The following is a 20,610-nucleotide window of genomic DNA, read 5'->3' as shown; positions in this document are numbered from 1 at the left end:
GGAAGAGAAGGGTTTGGTCAGCAGGTCTAGAATAAGACCTAATAGACTCAGTGAATCCTATTACCCTTTAAAGCCAGCAGGGGGAGTATTGCATCATGGATCAACCTAACGTGCAACTTTGCATCTCAAACCCTATGGCCAATCCAAGGCACCATCTGGAGTCTGCCATCCATAACCTCCGTTCCTTGTTGCCAACAGGCTCATGCTCCGAAGAATCTAATATGAGTCCTAACGCCACATTCCTGGGCCAACCAACCCCATGATCCCAAGGGGGAAAAGAACTCCGACACAGTGATGCTCTAAGCTTTTGTTGGCATTTGAGGAGCATATAGATAAAAGATATATACACACATAGACACACAGGACAAGTAGGGATGGGATGCTTCCCATATACAAAATGAGATGGATAACCTACATTCCCTTACAGGGACAGAAAAGGGGAAGGAGCTAGGACACTTAGGAGAGATTTGGCTCAAATAGAAAGCCCTACCCTGGCAAAGCAGTGCATAGGCTTTTCTGTTGTTTTCTTCCCTTAATACTCAACCAAAGGAGGCAGTATGGCAAGCCCTGTGTCTATCTGTCCTCTTTACTGGCTTGTGTCACTGTGACAAAAAAATCATTTACCTTCCCGGGGCCTAAGTTGCAAAATTGATGCTGACCTGAATTAGCAATTTCTTCACTAGAAAATCACAGGCTTTTCTGGCCTGCTATTGTAGATGCCCCCTGTTTACTTTCTGTAACAGGTCAGACAATTCCAATTACTTCCTCCTTCCTTAGCTCAGAGGCTTGGCAGTTACCAGATTTGGACAGATAGAAAAGCCTCCACCATCAATATTGATGAGCCCAGAGGTTGACCTACTGACTACCCTGCTTATTAGTAGGGAAGGGCCCCAGGCACTGGAAGAATACTATTTTTCTCAGCCCCCCCCCCCCCCCCAGTGCTCTGGCAAACCACCTAAAACCCAAGGGTTTATAAGAAAATAACTCTAGGACTTTTCTCCCTACCAGGTAAATTCTGGGATTTGTCTCTCTGCCCTTCCTCCAATCAGGATCTAACCATCATTCTTGTTCCTTTTTCACGCCCTTTGGGTTGAGGCTTAGGGCCCTGGGTCTAAGCTCTCAGGAAGTGCTAAAACTGACATCTCCACCCTGATCCTGCTGGGGGCTGTGCCCACTCCTCACAAGGGGCTGAGCTGCCTTGAAGGGATTAAAAATGCCCTAGCAGAGCAGGTGGTCAGAGGCCTTAAGAGCAAAGTGCAGCAAAAGATAATGCCTGGGTCCTAGGCAGGAACTTGGCCTGGGGAATCTGATTCACCCAGGGAAGATGACCACTGTCTCCCCTTCTGGACCAGAAGCCAATGGAGAGCCAGTCTCAAGGCCTGGGATGGGAACAGGAAGTGAGGGGATAAATGTGGCAGTCCCAGCTTGGGAGCCACTGCCAGTTCCAAGGCTCCGGATTAAACCCCTTCAACTTGCAGAGACGAGCTCGAGGGCCTGAAGTGCTTCCTTCTCCATGACTGATGCCTCAGTGGGGACCTGGGGCTCGGGCCAGGACGTGGCTCCAGGCCCAGTGATGCAGGCCTGTGAATGAAGAGAAGGATCTAAGTAGGGCAGGGCAAAACTGTATCTTCAGAAACATACATTTAGTCCTCGCTCCCCCAAAGATGGGTCTCACTAGACCTTGTGGGGGTTCAGGCTGCTGTTGCTTTGCTAGGTATACTAGCAAGCCAGGATGGACCAGTGTTAGAAGAAGCAGAATAAAAAAAATAATTTACTGAGGAATTTTTAGGGTTAAAGAATAGTGAAACTAGGGAGAGAGCTGGACAGAAATAAGAGAATAATTAAGAGACAGAATTAGCAAGAAAATCCCAGGCACAGAATCAATGCCAGGGAACACGATAGCAGGAAGGTATCTTTTTCTGTTAGGAGTTATTGTATTATGTTAAAGCATGGGTCCCTTACATTGCCCCAACACAATGCTTGCCTTTGACCACCAGGCCCCTCTGTCACACCTCTCAAGAGGAACTTCCTGATATTATCTCCTCTGGCATAGCTCCCAAACCCCAGTCCTCGAATTCAAGACTCTTCCCTCAGAATTTCAAATGAACCACAACAGCACTGGTAGAAGAGGTGCTGCTGCTCCACCTGGGGCCCAATGCTGAGGAAGCATACGGGGGAAGTGGTGCCCGAGCAGAGACATGCAAGGACAGAGGGAACCTAAGAGCTGGGAATGGACCAGTCATGCAGTAGACACCTCTGGGGGATAGTCATGCAGAGGTGGGTGGCTCAGGTGCCTGGTACCTGTCAGGGGCTCCCAGCCTTGGGGGCTAACAGTTTGACTCATCATGATGGGCTGCATCGCAGAAGAAGCGTGAGCCCCGCTTGGCAGTGCGGGCTGTGAAGGGGACACTCTTCAGCACTGCAGCCGGCAGGAGAGAGAGACACCGATCAGACTCTGGGGGACAAGGCAGGGGAAGACCCGGCCTCTGGGCAGCTCAGCACAGCAGAGGTCAGTGCTGGCTCCCGGAGCTCTGGGCTCTCTGTGGAGCCTGGGCAGGAGTCTCACCTGTGATAATATCCTCTATGGTGCCATCCTTGCCCTCATAGACAGGCCGGTGTTCCTTTGCCTGGCGCCGCCGTAGTTCTGCAATCAATTCTTGCTGCTGCCACTTGTTGCGCTGGGATGGGGTCTGGGAGAAGAAATTAAGGAAACACATCAGAGTCATCCTCCCGACCTGGTTCAGGGACCTGCCCAAAACTCAAGTCCAAGAAGTAGCCTGGACTCCCTTTTGTCTTTGTGCTCTGTCCTCAGGTATCCAGAGCAGGAATCTCTTTCTCTAGTCCCAGTGTGACCCGAGATAGGTCACGTAACCCACCTGAAGGAGAAGCCTCTTGGAGCTCAGGTCTCCCTCTCCCTGCCCTTAAGACTATGCTGGAGGGGGAGAGGGGTGTCCACTCTACATCCTGGTCTTAGCCAACCACCTTCACTCCCACTCTGTTCCTGATCTTTCCTCCCTTAAACCAACCCCACTCCCCTCCCTCTACTTCTCTGCCCCACCTACCTTGGCATCCAGTTTCTTGGCCTCCTGAGCCAGCAACTTCTCCCGCATTACCTCTTCCTGCTTTTTTCGTGCCTCATTTTCCTGCTCAGCTTCCTGGGAACCAATAGGATTGAGGGGGTGAGGGAAGCTTAGGAAGGGAGGGCTGGAGTGGAGGCCGCTGGTGATGAAGGCTGGGCCCCGTTAACCCCAGGTGGCCACCCACTAAGGGGCACTTCCTGCCCCAAACAATTACAGGAAGGGCTTGGGTCCCCGCCCTGCCCACCACTCCCTAGCCGAGGGCCCTTTGACTATAGGGAGCTGCCACCTCCAACCCCACGGATGAAGGAAGAGCTAGAGCTGAAGTATAGCACCCCTGCCCCACAAACTGGGGCTCCCCCCTCACTAATGAGCCTTCATCCTCCACACCTTGTAGGAGCGGATAAACCGAACAAATACTGGAAAGAATACAGACGGAGGAGTTGTCTTGGGGCTTTCACCAAAGTAACGTACAACTGCATTGTAAGCTTCCTGGACAAAGGAAGAGGACAAAACAAGGGGTCAGTACAGAGCAGGTCAACGAGGAAGTCACTGCAAATACAGGAGAACCAGGATCTCAAGATATGGAAAGCAACACCAATAGAACAGAAGGATCCTATTAGGACAGCTAGGTGGCAGGATTCAGGAAGAACCAAGTTCAAATCTAGCCTCAGACATAGCTCGATGACTCTGGGCAAGTCATTTCAGCTATTTGTTTCAGTATCCTCATCTACAAAATGGGGATAAAGGCACCCATCTCCCAGGATTTTTGTGAGCATCAAATCAGCTTATAACAGAAGTGCTTAATATAGTGCCATATAAATATTTGTTCTTTTTTTTCTTCTTTTTACTTTGTACTTTTGGGTCTGTTCTGCAAGAATGGGCCCTGTACTTTGTACACTTAGCAGAGTTCTACCCCCCCATCACCTCCCCACCCCAACAAAATGAAAAAAAAAAAAACTTGGACCAAGTGGTTGATAAATGATAAAATTCTGATGATGATGATGATGATGCTCCTCAGGCACCTGAACTGAGAAATAAGCACCTCTCCCCTCTGCCATCTTGTTTTCCCTGACCCCAGTTCCCACCTCTGCTGTCCTGGCATCTCGCTGAAGCTTGTCCAACTTGCCCTCATTCGCACTGAGGAAGTTGCGGAGGACGCTGTGGTCATGAAGGCTACATTCCCGTCGGATCAGCTCCATTCCTCGGCCCAGCTCCTTTACATCCAGCAACACGTTCTCCAAGGACACTGTGGACATCAGAACCCCAGGCTGAGGATGTACATGGACCAGCACTCCTACCTCTCCACTCAGCCTATGGGACCAACTTGAAACAAAATGTGCTGCCTTCACTTTCCTCATCTTTCTAGGCCCCTGCAATTTCACTCACCTGAATTATTCTCTCTAAAGTTACCTTGACTTCTAGAGAGAATGGCCTTTTCTCATGCTCCTCCTTCCTGACTTCTCGGCAGGCCTGTACACTGTTGACTGCCCTTTCTTCTTCAATACACTGCTCTTTCTGGGTTCTCTTCATACCTGTCTCCTCCCCTCAGGTTTCGTTGCTGGTTCATCACTTATATCTCACCCCTGATAACTGTGAGTATGCCCCCAGACACTATTCTGAGCCCTCTTCTCTTCTTTCCCTATGCTCTCACTCAGTGATCACATCAGTTCCTTGGGTTTAATCCTCATATACATGCAGATGATCTCATAAGTCTTCTTCCTGATTTCTAGCTTCTAGCCCAAATAGCCTCCTACTTGGTACCTCTCAAGTCTCTTGCCTCTCCAATTCATCCTCCAAATTGCCTGCAAAATGATTTTTCTTGAGCACAGGTCTGACCATGCTGACATTACACAAGAATTCCAGGGGCTCCCTATTGTCTACAGAATCAAATATAAACATCTGGCATTTCAAGGTCTTCAGTCTGATCCCATCCTATCTCCACAGCCTTATCCTATACCAGTCTCCCTATCCCTCTCGTTGCACCTGCCATCCGCCTGTGCTGGGGGAGCCCAATCCTAGAACACTCCTTCCCCAATCTCACCTCTCAGAATCTCTCATCCCCCCAACTTTAGGATGCCCCAGGCCCACCTCCCTCCCCAAATCACTGTTTATATATACTGTTTATATTTCTGTGTGTACACACTGTCTCCCCCACAAGAGAATGTAAACTTCTATGGGAAGGAGCTTCACTGTTGTCTTTAGAATCCCTGGCAGATAAATCCTTTTGAATTCATACTATTCTTGCAAACAGGTAGGCTAGAGGAAAGGACATTAGTGGAATCAGAACTGATTCCATAAGGAGGTTCATTTGGGTAAAGACAAGGATGATATACTTATCTCTAGATCACATTGACCTATAAAGAGCAAGCAACGTAAGATATAATCTCAGTGGACTAAAATAAGGTAAAATGTAATAGTCATAAATCATGGCAAAATCTTACAGTTGGCTTTAAGAAAAATCGAGGAAAGAAAAGGTTTTTAAATGGACTGATTATAAAATTCAAAATGTATAAACAGATAGATAAAACAACCTCCCCCCCAAATCCCTATGCTCAGGCTACATTAAGAAAGGTATCCCTAATGACTTTATTTTTTTTTTTTGCTTTTTTTAAACTACCTTTTTATTTATTTTATTTTTTAGGGTTTTTTGCAAGGCAAATGGGGTTAAGTGGCTTGTCCAAGGCCACACAGCTAGGCAATTATTAAGTGTCTGAGACTGGATTTGAACCCAGGTACTTCTGACTCCAGAGCTGGTGCTTTATCCACTACACCACCTAACCACGACCCCCCCAAAATGACTTTATGAGAAGTCAAGAAACAAAACCAAAAGAATGAAAAAATATTTTAAAAAGAAGGGTGTCCAGAACAAGGGAAGAGATCAGCCTGCTGTACCGTGAAAGCATCTGGAGTGTTTGGGGCACTATATTTAAGAACATCAGCAAGTTAGAGAGCATTCAGAAGCATCTAACTAGTTTGATGGGGGAGTATGAGATAATGCCATATAAAGTTCTATTGATCTAAAGATCAATAACTATAGGACTCTTTCCTGATTACACATACACACACGCGTGCGTGTGCACACACACACACACACACATATTTATTTTGCATATACTTATATGTGTATATGCTGTCTCCTCAAAAGAATTTAAGTTCTTTGAGGACAAAGAATGTTTCATTTGTCTTTGTACCCCCAACTTAAAGTAGAGGGCCCGGCACATGGCACATTGCTTTGTTTGACCAACTGAAGAATCTAGTCAAAGGAAGCAGTGAGGCATCAATGCTGGGTTTCCCAGGTTTCCATTCATCCTGGACATTTGCCTCTGCAGCCAAACCTTAGGAACCACCATCCACTGGTCAATGAGAGAGCTAAGCCACCAGACTCTAACTGAGGACAAGTCTACCAACTAAGCAAGAAATGATATGGAGGTAGTGACCTCCCCTGGTCCCATCTATAATTCTGAAAGAATATCTTCTGAGGAGGGAATAGGATCATATCTTCAGAGATTTAGGTCTATTTTCCAATAAGGGAACTGAGGCCAAGAAGTTAAACAACTTGTCGAGGGTCACCAAGATGAGAAGTGGAAAAGATAGGATGTGGACCCACACCCTCAAATTTCCAAACCTAACACCTTTTCTAGGAGTGAACACCTGCCAACTCTTCAGTCCAAGTTCAATCTGAACAAAAGGTAAGGAAAGACAGTTTTTTAAAAAACTTTTGGAACAGCACTTGAAACCTTTCTAAAGCACTTTCACATAAGTCATTAGAAAAACAAACCCTGCTAGCCTAAAGGAGCAAGGAGTAAAAGGGCAGCTCTTCTCTTTGCCCTCCCCCTTTCACAAAACTAGGAAGGGCTGGGCCAGGGCCCTGTTCTTGGAGGAAGGCTCCCCCTCAAGCAACCCCAGTCATGGCCCCATAGAAAACTTTGAAGTAGTCAAAAGGAAAAGATAAAAGAAAGAGAACAAAGGAGCCACAAGTACCCCCTGATCCCCCTCCTCTCCACTTCCTAGGATTGTCCTGGGGCTGAGACAGCAGGGGAGGCATCACAGAGCTCCAGGGAAGCCCAGGTTCCTCTCACCTGCTGCAGCCTTCTCCACAAAGTGCAGCTCATGCCAGAAGCCAGCCAGGTCGGGGTACTTCTCTTTCACAGTCAATGCAATGAAGTGCAGCAAGGTCAGCTTCCGGTCAGTAGATTTGGTGTCCAATAGCTATAGATGGAGATGAGAACAGAAGGGGCAATAGCCTTCCTTTGCATGTTTGCTAATCACTGAACCCTGACCTCCTCCAATCATGGACTCTCTGGAGCCTCCCTCCCCCTCTAGCCCCATCCTTACCAGGTCCAGGCTCTGCAGCTTGAAGCCATACACTGCACCCCTCTTGCTACTGTTCATGTAGTTTCCCAGAGCAAGTATTATCTGCCAAGAAGTCATAGAGAGAAGATAGGAAGCCTAGCTCAAGCAAGACCTCTTCCTGACAATGTTTGTCCTTCATACTCGAAAAAGACCAAGACATCAGAGAGATGATGCCATGATGCTCCGGGGGAAGGAGGGACAATGGGCAAAGTCACCAGCCTCACTTTTTCCTCCAGAGCCATCTGGGTCCAGTGGCCAGATAGGAATCAGGATGACTGGAGATGGCCCTTGATGCAGTGGGAGACCTTGGCCTTTTAAAAGCTAAGTCTTTCCCAGGTCCCAATGTTTGACTGAGGCAAATGGTTACTATTGGTAAGAAAGGGATGGGATAAAACATAACAATTCACAACATGGCTAAGCCAGGCACGAGAAAATTACATTTGAACTTCAGAGGATGCACTTCATTTTCCTGATGCACATGTGCTGGAGACTTAGGAGCACTTAACTATTTGTTCTGAGGCTCCAGTCAGTCTCAGAGTGGGCTTCTGTTCTGTCTGTCCCCCTACTTTACCCAAGCCCCCAGGTAGGCCCCAGCCTAGCCCAAGTGCCCCTTGCCCATCAGCCCATGGGCCTCACCTACCTCAAGCATCTGCTTCAGCCTCTGAGAAGACTTGACGGAGGCAGATGCTGCGATGATGGCATTGAGTTGCTGGAAGGAAGGACAGAGCTGTTGAGTTACTTGTGGGGAGTGAGGGAGTGGACAGGCAACCCAGGATGCTGTGGGATGGCCAGAGGGTTTGAAGCTGCTTAACGTGGGATGAAAGCGGAAGCTGGGGAAGGAAAAGGTACCGGGGTGAGCATCTGAAGGTTGTCCTGGAAGTTGCCCAGAAAGGCCATGCCAGCCATGCGCTGGGTCAGCCGCTCCACTTTACTGAAGAGCAGCATGAACCGGTCCTCAGCTGCCAGCTCTTCCAGGGGCTGCCGTTCTCGCTCATACTGCCGCAAGAGCTTCACTTCGGCCTCCGTTGGCAGAAAACGCATGAGACACTCCACAAAATCCACTGGCAGCGTCTGCAGGTCAAACCTGATGCCAAAGAAGAGGTCATGTCCACCATTTTTGCCATCTTCTCAGGCGGGACTCCTATCTGTCCCCCTCCCCCCACTCCTACTGTACTTCAGTAGTGGTATGTGAGCCATAACCCTGCAAGGAGAAGACCCAGGTAAATTCCATCAGGAAATGGGCAAAGCAAGATCTGGGATCATTAAGAACGGGGGCTGCAGTTCCCAAAGGAGCCTGTCTGGGAGGCAGTGAAAGTGCCCAAGGAGCAAGCTGGGGGTTGGCTTCTGGGCATCCTGGGATTGCTCTAAACTGCCCAATCTGACTTATCTGCAACAGCATGTGGAGGAGAATTAGTCACAAGGTCCCAAGGGCCCTGGGGAGAGGAGTGGGGAGAGGAACAAAGCAAGGTGGTGGCCTACGTATGGATTGCTCTGCAGATTTCCTCGGCTGAGCGGCCTGCCTTTCGTAGAGTTATCGCCAGGTTCTTGGCTCGGTTGGCCTCCAGCAGGGTCACCTTGCTGGCTGCCTTTTGTGAGGTTTTGCTCTTAGAGCAGACGAGATCAAGAGCAGGACCCTGCGCCTTCGTCTTGAACAATTCCTCAAACTTGTCCAGGTCCAGATCCTGTGGAACAAGAGAGATGCTATTTCCCCAAGATGCCTGGCTGTCCTGGCCCCACCACTGCCCCACCAGTTTCAATGCAGTTTTAGGTCACAAGCACAATCCCCAGTTGATGACCATCCCAGCCCAATGGACTGGATGAATGGATGGATGGAATTAGTTGAAGCAAGGTTAGTATGACAGAGCCCTTAATAAAGCCTCCCTCTGAACCCAAGCTCCCTCTCACTTCTAAGATCTTCTCATCATCAAGTTCACTGAAGACAGTGCCACTGATCTGGTTGGGCTTCAGTGCTGTCCAATTAAATACAGGCAAGCGGAACTTGGTCTTGATTGGTTTTTTGATACGGATAGCTGGCATGGATGAGAAGCAGTGAAAATCATTGGATGAATTTAAAGTCATTTTTAGGGGTGGCCAGATGGCTCAGTAGTTAGAGCCTTGGACTTAGAGTCAGGAAGACCTGAATGCAAATCCAGTCTCAGATGCTTACTCACTATGTGACTTTGGGGAGTCATTTAACCACAGCATGCCTTAATATACTGGAGAAGAAAATGGCAAAGCCACTCCAGTATCTTTACCAAGAAAATCCCAAGGGATGATGATCAACCTTAATGGACTTGCTCATTCCATCAGTGCAACAATCAGGCACAATTTTGGGATATCTGCGATGGAGAATACCATCTGTATCCAGAGAAAGAATTGTGGAATTTGAACAAAGACCAAAGACTATTACCTTTAATTAAAAAAAACATTATCTTATTATGTAATTTTGCTATCTCTTATAGTTTATTTTTTCCTTAAGGATATGGTTTCTCTCTCATCATATTCAATTTAGAACAATGCATAGCATAAAAACAATGTAAAGACTAATAGACTGCCTTCTGTGGGGGATGAGGGGAGGGAAGCAAGATTAGGGGAAAAATTATAAAACTCAAAATAAATAAAATCTTTCTAAAAAAATCTTTTAAAAAAAACTAAAAAGAAAAAAAAGAAAAAAATCCCATAGGCAAAATGGTTCACGGGGTCAGAAAGAACTGGATAAATGAAAAACAAAAAAAAGCCACTTTTCCTGTTGCCCCCAATTCTACCCAATGTCCTTTTCTGTCCCACCACCAAAAGTCATGATGATTCTTACCAGAAAGGCCTACAGTCAAGACCACAGAGGGAGCAGCTCCAGGAAGTGGTGGAGCAGGAGGACATTTTTCTAAGGAAAGAAATGGAAGAATAGAACAATGGGGAAGATGTTTCCGAGGCCTTCCCTCCCTCCTAACCCAGCCCATACCATAGAAAGGGTCCTTTACTATAATTGTTTAAGATTTAAAGATAAATAGACACTATAGCAATTTTAGCTAATCTAAATTCTACTGATTGATTCCCACTAGGATAATGTAGAAGTTTTTCCTTGTCTCTAACTGAAATTCTCCTTTCCCTCTTTTTCTGTCCATGGAGACAAAACTGGTAATGGGTCAGTCTCTTTGAAGACAATCCTGACATCTTCCACTCAACTGTTTGACTTCTAGTTCTTCACCCTTTCCTCATAGGTCTGTTATCTAACCTCATAGCTCTATCATCATTTTTGCAATGTCTACTTTGTTTAAAAATGTAATTAATAAGTCTCCCCCCCCATTCCTCATTACTGACTTGGTTTCTACCCTAGGTACCCTCCTAAATAATGGAACTCACTGCATCTCAAGGACATGGTTACCTGGCAGTGGGGGTGCTGGAGGTGGGAGGGGTGGAGCTGGAGGTGGGGGCAAGGGCAGTGTCTCTTCTGGGGGTGACGGTGGAATTACTAGGTCGAGGTCTGATGGAAACACATTCTCACTGAGTTCGGTAGGGCCCACTCTGTTGAGATCATTGCCCATTGATGCCAAGGACTGAGCATGTGGATCTAGGTGGCACCTATGCTGAAATGCTTCCTCCTTCTCCTTGATAAGTCTTCTAAGTGTGTGTACCTGATGATTTGTGTTTTCGTAGGTCTCCTGCAGAGCAGACAGGTGAAAGAGATAGAGCAGAGCATGGGGAGAAGTTGCCTCTGGGACCAGCATTAGGGCAAGGTAGGCCCCAGTTCAGGGATTTTCTACCTGAGAGATTCTTAATCAGTCTCAGGGTGCTCAGAGGAGCAAAGCTGCTAAAAGATGAACAGGAAAAGTCTAGAGCACGATAAGGGGAAAGAAGGGGATAAAAAGAACAAAAGCTACACTCTGAAAGAGTGGAACTGACTTCATACATAGTTTTATGAAAATTAATGCAAACCGAATCAGATAAATACAGACAGCAGGCCAGAAAAGATGTATTTTGAAATGGAATGACAAGGCCACTCCTTCTCTATGACACCTGGACTCAGTGGCCTCCATTCCCCCTTTCCCCCAGATCATCAAGCAGCTCTAGGTAGTGCTTAGGGAGAATAAGGTGACCATATGGCATGGTGAGGAGGGTCCTAGGTTGGCAGATAACTTGATCATCACTGACTCCTCATTTAACAATCACACAATGACCCACTCTGGGCCTGGTGATTCTATCTACTGTGGGGGAAGTAAAAGGGTCATCATTCTGACCACCTCCCAATACCTTGATGTTCTCCAGCTCCTTCTCCCGTTGGAGTAGCTGTTTCTCCAACTCAGCCACCCGCATCATATTTTCATTTTCGAGATCCAGCAACTTCTCAGATAACTAAAGGAAAGAAAAAAGTAGATCTAGGAATTCAAAAGAACTTGGATTGAAAAGTACTCCCCAGAGCCCCTGCCATCCCCAAGCTAAAACTGAGCTTCAATCCTGAATCCATCTTTCAGTGCCAAATACAGGTCACTCCCCCAAAACACAAGCATGAGAGAAAAGTCTCCACAGGACTAAAATCCTTGGGCATCCCCAAAGGTCTTTCTTTGTGGCCAACAGCCCTGACACAACTCTATGGGTGATCTTGGTATGACTGGTCATTTGATTACTAGAACTGAGCACCTTTAGCACCCAATGGCTGGTTCATTTCCACATCATCTGCTGTGGTCTGAGATAGTTTAAGGAGATCAAGACTGGTCTCAGTTTTTTTCCCAGTGTAGAAGATGTGGGAGAGAGACCAGAGGGCTAGCCCTTGGGCTTTAAATCCATTCTAAGATGGTGGTAGGTTATAGTTTACTCTACTGAAATTCAAACCTTCCTACACTTAGTCTCAGGCAGCCAAAGGATATGACACTTACTTGGGAAATGTGCTCCTCTAATTCCTCCACCTTTTCCAGTGCCACATTCTTGGTTTCAGCATCCTCTAGCAGTCCACCAACATCAAATACATTATCTAGGTATGCCTGAATCTGCACTTGCAACTTCTCACTCTCTGTATGCCTTGATTTCTGGGAAAGAAACAGGAAATATGAGATAGAGAGTTAGGCACAGAGTTGAGGAATGACAAGAAAGTTCTGAAAGATAAATGGAGATAAATGGAATAACAGATGTTGAAATAGAGAGGACTACTAGACATGGCTGGATGACAAGGAATCTTGATAAAGGATTAGGATTTAGAAAAGGCCATTTGATATTGCAATTAAAAAATCTGGTAACTTTAGATAGTTTCAGTTGAGGGATCAAGTTGGAAGTCAAATTTCAGAGAAAAGTGAGAGGAAAGGAAATGGAAGCAATTAATGTTGACACTTTTCAAGGAGGATGGCTGAGAAAAGAGAGGATACAGGACAACAGCTTGTAGAAATGATAGGGTCTAGTGATGGGTTTTAAGGATGGGGGAACCTCGAGCATGCAAGGAAGAAACCAATTGATAGGGAGAAATTGAAGATTATAGAAAAGGGGGATAACAGTGGAAGCTATCTGCTGGAAAAGATGAGAGGGAATACAATCAAGGGCACAGGTATAAAGTTTCATCTTGCTGTGGAGAAGTCCCACCTGTTGATCAGAATCTGGAGTAAAGGAAATAGTGCAGGAGGATGTCAAGGAGTTAAAAGGTGAACTCATGGCAAATGGTTTCAATTTTTTTCTACAAAGGATGAGGCAAGATCTTCATTTGACAAGAATTGGAGAAGGGGAGGTATGGGAAGCTTGTTCCTTGAATCCAATACTCCATATCTATTCTCTGTAATTGTTTTGAGTTTTCTATCTTCCATTCCTAGAAGGCTCTGCCATATATAAATGTCACCTCTAAGTATCTTTGGCTTCCTTCCAGAATAAGCTCCAGTGATACTTCTGCAGACTTTTTCTGGTCTAAACAGCTATTAAATCTTCCCCTCTTTCTGATTTATTTTGAATATCGTGAATCTATACCTAGTTATTTATGGGCTGTCTCACTCATTAGAATACAAGTTTCTTGAGGGGAGGAACATATAGGTTTTGTTTTTTTATGTTGTTTTGGGGGGGGCTTTTATGGTGAAAGAGTAATAAAAGAAGTGAAAGTTCAGTTGAGTTGTGCTAAGTCAACATCACTGAATGACTTTCTCCAGCTCTTCAGTAGCACATGAGAAGTAGAGTGAGGTGTGGTAAAGCATAAGTATCAAAAAGGAAAAGGAGTAACAGATCTGAGAATATAGGACAGTGCAGAAATTAAATGGTTGAAGGGTAAAGGACAGGGACAAGAGTTTGTCCAAGAGCACAGATGATGACCTTGGAAAGTCCTGAGGGGTGGAAGGATAAGGGGTTACCATGAAGGTGACAAACAAGGTATTATGACTATGACTGGATAAGAGTATGTCAGATCATGGAACTGGAACATTTGTGTATAACGTACAAAAATCAAGGACAGAGCCATACCTAAGTATGACAGAGGCAAAGGGAGAGATCATGGGAATTGAGTAGATTGAGATGCTCAAGGAAATATTAATGTTTATGTTGAAGTCCCTTAGGAGAGTGGCAGTAGAGGAAGGCTGTGAGCTGGGGCACTGAACTGACTTAGAAAGAAATGAAAATGTCAGAGGATTGTTTTTAGATCCCCTAGGATCTATATTGGGTGAAAAGAGGAGAGGTCGGTGAGTGATGACAGTAGAAAAGCAACAGGGAACAAGGAGTATAATAATTCCTTCTCAGGGGCCATCAAGTCAGGGACTATGAGAGAAGATCTAAAAAAAAAGGCTAGGTAGACCTGTAACCAGGTCTCTGTGAGTGTTGGAAGATGGAAAGAATAGGAAAGGAAGAGAGGTAAGAAGAGGAATTTGTTCGTTATGAAAGGCCTCATAAAATCTGGTGGTGGCAAAAGACAAAAGAGATAACATTTGTAATCACACATCAAGCATTTAAGAAATGTTTCTTTCCTTCCTTCTTTTCTTTCCCATCCCTAAAAACTGAGGTCATATTGAAGAACTATTTGGGTAGGGGAACCTTCTATAGCAGACTGATCATAGCCTCAAATTGTCTACAGGGTCAGTCAAAAAGCTGGAGCAGATCCTGCAGCCTGATGTTCTCACAAGAAGCAATAGAAGAACACTGGCTGGAGACTCACCTGCAGGAACTCCTCCAGTCCAAGCTTGGTGAACTCATATTGTAGGTGGACTCGGAAATTCATATCTTCCACTGAATGTACCACAATGTTAATGAACTGCATACAGGCCACCTGGAGAAGGGGGAAAAGACAGCAGATGAAGGAGAAAACCAGAGAAACAAAGTGGAGAGGAGAGAATCCAAGAGGTACTCTGCTATTTATGGTTCATATTAATGTAGTTTTAATGTGTTCTCACTAACAAAGGCCATTTTTTCTCTTCTGTAAAATGGGAATAACAAGAGCAACTTTCTCCCAGGGTTGTTGTGAGGGTCAAATGAGATAATGTTTGACTCTCGGTGTGGCTGAGAGCCCAGTCTTTCCTTATTCTTCTTTCATCAAGGAAAGTTTTCAGAAGAACTGAGAGGCAGAAAGGAGGCTCACAAGAAGAGGTTAATTTGAGCTAAATAAATGGAAAACTGGTGAGGGAGGTCTAGAGAAATGAAGACAGGAATACTGATGGGAATACTGATGGCGGCCTAAAAAATGAAAGGATATGAGGATAGAAGAAAGTCAAAACAGCGAGAAAGAAGATAACTAATATCAATGATATTTAAAACTGGTTGAAAAGTGGTATGTAAAATGGGACCCAAATGTTCTCAGCTCTGTATTTCATTACATATATTATAGGAATCTGGGTCAGTGAATATAAATGAATAAGAAATCTCTCTCTCTCTCTCTCTCTCTCTCTCTCTCTCTCTCTCTCACACACACACACACACACACACACACACACACATCTTATTCTGAAGAGTAAATGTTTTAACTTGAAAACTTGAAATCCTTGGGAGATTAAATAGCATATTAAAACACATAAATGGCATGTAAAATGTATGCAAACAAATATGTGCCATCTTTATAATGTAACTGGTGAAAAAACTGGTTTAAAGAGAAGGCCTAGAAGGGGCGGCTAGGTGGCACAGTGGGTAGAGCACCGGCCCTGGAGTCAGGAGTACCTGAGTTCAAATCTGGCCTCAGACAGTTAATAATTACCTAGCTGTATGGCCTTGGGCAAGCCACTTAATCCCACTGCTTTGCAAAAGCTAAAAAGAAAAAGAAAAAGAAAAAAAAAGAATGCCTAGAGAAGAGAAAGCTAAGTAAGTGAAAATACCTTACTTAGCTGGGAGCAGAAGCACAGAAAACACAGCTACAGGAACAGAGGGACCAAGCTGGGAGACCCGGTCCTGTCATCCTTGGGTTTCTGAAAGCCCCATGGAGGAGGCAGTCTGGCAGCCCTCAAGGAGCTCGGACTGCATTGAGGGCTACAATAAGGGCTGCCAGAGGAATTTCTAAAAATTGAAGGCTGTCTGGACTCTTCCAAATGCTTGGGACATAGAGGCATATGTACGCTGGTGCTGGCCCTACCAAGCCAGCGTTGGTCCTCACCATAAAGTCAATGTTGCTGTCCTCGTTCCGGAAGTACTCCATCAGCTTCTCAAAGCGGTAGAGCTCTTTGCACACCTGCAGGGAACATACAAGTCTTGGTGCGAGGATACTCCCACTGGCTGAGGGGAAGCAGTTTAGGATAAGGAAACCCAAGTTCTAAAGGTTTGTTCTCTTATTTCACCTTGCTGGGATGGATGGCCCAGGTGGCTGTGCACTTCTCTGGCCAAGACCTGAGAAAGGTCGACTTCTAAACCCTTAGGACAGGAGGCCCAGAACTTCTGGGTCCTCCTAGAGGGCAAGGTCCATTTTCCAGGTGGCAGCCACAGCTTACACAAGAGCTCCAGCAGTCAAATTGTACCGCCCCCCCCCCAGGGGACGTCTGGTTCCCTCTCTCCCACCCACAGGCAGAAGTAGGAGGCTGACCTCTTTGAAGTTGTCAAAGGCAGCAAGGATGATCTCATGGCCTCCTCTCACCAAACACACAGCGGCTAGCAGCTCCAGAACAAGGGCTTTGGTTCTGGGGATGAGAGACAGATATACTCTGGTCCTACCCCCCCTTCCTCTGGGCCTCACCATCAAAGGCTCATGTAAACCACTAGCAGTTCAGAGCAGGGGAACCCAGAGATGATGCACTACTGCAGCAGCTGTGGGAGAAGGTTTTCTCACACTAAGCTTCTGTAGCTTAGGCAGGAAGAGATAGCTCCTGTTTTTGCCCCAGACTAGAAGAAAGTTCCTCTAAATTAGTCGTTGCTCCTTGGTGAGGTTAGAGTAGACATCTAGTGGAGCTTCTTATTAGGGACAAGGACATAGAGGTCTCCACAATGTTGTGCTGATGAGGGCCCTCACCTAGGGTTCTTGTTGTTGAGACTGAGGGCAATCTCATTGACAGCATGGGGGTGGGACATGACCAGGTTGAATCCATACTGCAGGGAAAAAGAAAAGAAGGATGAGTAGCTCACAAAGTGAATGCTCAATCAGGACTAAGGGGAAAAATGATCTCTGCTATTTCCCCTCCATTTCAAATGAGGAAGGATATAAAGCTATAGCCAAATGTGGAGTTGTTTTTTTTTTTAAGGTAGGAAAGGGTTGGCTCATTAACGATGTTCATAGAGCAGTGCACTTCGGGTAGAGATCATACCACTTTAGCAACTACCAGATCTTTTCAAATAACTAAGGAAAGAAGTGGATTCAAAGGAGAATTTTGGTTTGACAAATGCATTCACTAAGTTAAAGTCACTTTTACTTTACCCCCACCACAAAGGGGACCAAAGGCCAAGCAGGTCAGAGCTGCTTTTTTTACCTGGTAGTTCATAATAGCCCTGAGGCAGAGGATACAGACATGGACATCATCCTTCTGGCTGACAAGGCGAGAGTTCTTCAGGGCCCTTCTCCCAGGAAGTGTGCTGTACCTGGGGAGGAGAGGAGACTTTACAAAATAACAAAATCTGAAAGTTGAAAGGGACCTCAGTAGCCATCCAGTAATTCAACTCACACGCAATAGGAAACCCCATTATAGTGTACCTGATCAACAAGTGGTTGTCCAGTCTCTGCTGGAGGAACCCCACCCCCACTGTCACCCCCTCTGAAGGCAGACCATTCCAATTTTTTATAGTTCTAATTGTCAGAAGTGCTTTCTGTCATCAAACCTGTCTTTAGTCCTTTGCAACTCATGGCCAGGGCCTCTGTTTGTACTCTCTGGAATCAAACAGCATAAGTCTAGTCCTTAAACATTTAGTGTTGACATTATTGGCAGGTGTTACTCCATGTTACTCCAAGGAACCTCAAACTACATCAATGACAGTAAATTAATCTTCCAAGCCATTTGTGAATGAGAATGAGGCAACTAACTCCTCCAGTTTCCAATTTCTCCCTAACAGATAATTATCCTAATTTCCAATTTAGAGTCTAGGCCCAAGTACCAAGGTATTTCAATTCCTAATGACTTCTTAACCAGCCATCTCTGAAGGATTAAGAATACTGAGTCCCAAGACAGCTTCAAGTGCTGGTGAGGGCAATGTTCTTAAATCTATGGAATAATCTCATTTCTCAGTTTACTACTTTTTCATTCCCAAAGACCAATTTGCTTAATCTAGTGAGATTAGCTTCCCAGGTCTTAATCTATAGGAAAACTCACCATTACCACACATTATACATAGTCTTTAGAGTTTGAATCTCTTGCTTATCACTCTGGTTCTGATATCCCAGGAAAGGCAGAGCTAAACATCAATTCAAGGTACCAGAAGCAGGCATCCCAGTGATTATACATCATCTGACCTTTACTTTCTGGATGTCCATATACCTCCTTAGCAAAACTTCAGCTTCAAGGCCAGAAATTCAATTTCTTACAAAGTATTCCAAAAAAAAATATTTGGCAGTATATATAGCATCTTTCAGAGAAAGATTCAGGAGGCTTTAGGAAGAATGATGAGGCATTGAGGTCATTGGAGAGCAGTATGGGCATGAGATGGGCAGAGGTCAAAGAAAGGAGAAAAAAAGAAACCAAGGGAAATAATCACTAGGCTAATTTGATTTGTCCTTTATGTCATTCTATCTATCTCTAGATGTGACGGCCCTCTAAAACATCCCAGACTCATGAGTATATATATATATATATATATATATATATATGTATATATATATATACATATATATATATATATATATGTATATATCTGTAGTAATTTGGAGGGAAAAGTCCCCCAAAGAGGGAGGAAAAATCAAAGGAAGAAGTTAAAAGAAGGTTGGTTGGGCTTATAGAAGCTTATGGAGTATAAAAACATACAGAAAAGCCAAAAGAGAACAGAATGAAGGAAGGACATATGCTAGCCAACAGAAGAAAAACACCAGGAAGAAAGGGGGCCCTGAACTCACAAGTACATGTGAAGAAGAATCTCTATGGAAGATGGCTAATAGGGTTATGAAAGGATTAAAAAAAAGGAATCAAGGAAAGAAACAAATTCCCAGGGATGTAATGAGAGGGAGAAGAATTCCAGAGGAGGGCAGGCACAGTCATAGGAACAAATACTTACCCAAGACAAAACTGCTAGGCAGAACCAGGAGGACAGAGAGAGCACAAACCAGAGGACAGACTGTCAGGCAGAGGGAAAGAGAGCCGAGCCCTGGAAGCAGAGAGACGGAAAGAGAAAAGGGAAGGCCATGAGTGCTCCTTGCCATCCCCGAGGCTCTGGACTCACAGGGGAGAGAGAGGAGGAGCAGAGGCAGGAGGAGGAAGAGGAAAGCAGCCTGGAATGCACAGCAAGACCTATACATACCGTAGCACAGACTGGCGTGCAGAGCGAGCAAGGCTGTTGGCAAAAGGCGCTGCCAGGGCACTGGGCTGCTGCTGCAGATCCTCGATAGATCTGCTCCAGGATCGCAGCTTCTCGAAAGCACCTTCGTCACTGCTTTCCAGACCCTCAAAATCAAACCTGGAGATACACATATGCATGCACACAGAGAAGAGACTCAGACAGGGCTCTGGGAGACAGCCTCCACGATCATGTCTCCCTAGCAACAAGGAGCAAAGGCCAGGAGAGCAGATAGCAACATACAAGCAAGTCTAGACAGTGAGGCAGCATCAAGGGGTGCAAACAGCAGAGGTCAAATCTTGGCTCCGCTCCTCATTACTTGTGGAACCTTGAGCAAGTCACCCTACCTTTCTGAGCCTTAGTTTCCTCATCTGTAAAATGAGGTGGATGGATTAGGTGCCCTCTGACATCCATTTCTGTTCTAAATCCAAAGTGATGGCCTTATGGTAAAATCAACTGCCTTGGCAGCAAGGTGGAGTATTGGGTCTGAACATGGGGCTACGGTTCCGGGGGGGATCTGGGAATCTCCTTTTGGAGCTACTTCTGTCTATGGGCATAGCAGAAGAATGAGGGTACCATGACAAGCCAGAGATCTCAGAGCTGCTGTCCATACTTCTAGGGGCTGGAAATCCTCAGAGTGATCATGACTGACAGCCACATGGTTGAACTTACCTCTATGTAGGAGAGCAGATTTTGCCTGGCACTAATGGGGCAGATAAGGTGATGCAGTGGTTAGAATGACAGCTTAGAGTCAGGTAGACATGAGGTCAAATCTGGCTAAAGACACTTCCTAGCTATGTGACCCTGGGTAAGTCACTGCACCCTGTATGCCTCAGTTTCTTCATCTGTAAAATGAGCTAAAAGAGAATCACTTCAGTAGGCCCCAAGAAAACTCCAAATATGATCATGAAGATTCAGTCATGTCTGAATGGCAACAACAAATTCTCACAATGTGGTCATCTATAAGGGAATTCTAGCCTTCTTAGAGCAAGGAATATAGAATCTAGTTGGGTGAATACCAATATCAAAACAAAAATTGTAGACTTCAGGGACTGGAGTGGCTAAGACACAGTAGATTTCTAAAGCTTGACAGTCAAGCAAATTAAGTTTGAATTTTTTTGAATCCTGAAATGTTCATGGGGAAAAGGACAACCACTAGTTTGAAAATTGCTGTCAAATGCTTTGTTAAACTAATCTGCTGGTTCTTTTTTTTTTCTTAAGAGTGAGTGGGGGGCGGCTAGGTGGTGCAGTGGATAGAGCACCAGCCCTGGAGTCAGGAGTACCTGAGTTCAAATCCAGCCTCAGACACTTAATAATTACCTAGCTGTGTGGCCTTGGG

At 45.4% G+C, this 20,610-nt stretch overlaps 1 protein-coding gene across 4 annotated transcripts in view; it reads right to left on the bottom strand.

Annotated features, from left to right (window-relative positions):
- Window positions 1-298: 298 nt before the first annotated feature.
- FMNL3 (formin like 3) overlaps window positions 299-20,610 on the bottom strand; it is a 32,971-nt gene continuing 12,659 nt past the window's right edge. For 2 of the 4 annotated variants that reach the window (XM_074225967.1, XM_074225970.1), the window contains 22 exons: window positions 19,236-19,391; window positions 17,264-17,372; window positions 16,810-16,886; window positions 16,387-16,480; window positions 15,964-16,038; window positions 14,542-14,652; window positions 12,305-12,454; window positions 11,682-11,783; window positions 10,816-11,092; window positions 10,246-10,314; window positions 9,339-9,463; window positions 8,913-9,115; window positions 8,283-8,517; window positions 8,074-8,142; window positions 7,416-7,496; window positions 7,160-7,289; window positions 4,166-4,326; window positions 3,468-3,569; window positions 3,063-3,155; window positions 2,567-2,690; window positions 2,302-2,419; window positions 299-1,581 (listed from right to left, as the gene is read on the bottom strand). In XM_074225967.1, coding sequence (XP_074082068.1) covers window positions 2,328-2,419; window positions 2,567-2,690; window positions 3,063-3,155; window positions 3,468-3,569; window positions 4,166-4,326; window positions 7,160-7,289; window positions 7,416-7,496; window positions 8,074-8,142; window positions 8,283-8,517; window positions 8,913-9,115; window positions 9,339-9,463; window positions 10,246-10,314; window positions 10,816-11,092; window positions 11,682-11,783; window positions 12,305-12,454; window positions 14,542-14,652; window positions 15,964-16,038; window positions 16,387-16,480; window positions 16,810-16,886; window positions 17,264-17,372; window positions 19,236-19,391 — 2,635 coding nt within the window. In that variant the 3' untranslated portion in view covers window positions 299-1,581; window positions 2,302-2,327. The remainder of the gene's footprint in view (window positions 1,582-2,301; window positions 2,420-2,566; window positions 2,691-3,062; window positions 3,156-3,467; window positions 3,570-4,165; window positions 4,327-7,159; window positions 7,290-7,415; window positions 7,497-8,073; window positions 8,143-8,282; window positions 8,518-8,912; window positions 9,116-9,338; window positions 9,464-10,245; window positions 10,315-10,815; window positions 11,093-11,681; window positions 11,784-12,304; window positions 12,455-14,541; window positions 14,653-15,963; window positions 16,039-16,386; window positions 16,481-16,809; window positions 16,887-17,263; window positions 17,373-19,235; window positions 19,392-20,610) is intronic. The other 2 variants (XM_074225968.1, XM_074225969.1) reach the window with 2 other exon arrangements.

Source organism: Macrotis lagotis, chromosome 2 (genome assembly GCF_037893015.1).
Source record: "Macrotis lagotis isolate mMagLag1 chromosome 2, bilby.v1.9.chrom.fasta, whole genome shotgun sequence".
NCBI classification, from domain to species: Eukaryota; Metazoa; Chordata; class Mammalia; order Peramelemorphia; family Peramelidae; genus Macrotis; species Macrotis lagotis.
This window is presented reverse-complemented; position numbering and strand designations above follow the sequence as displayed.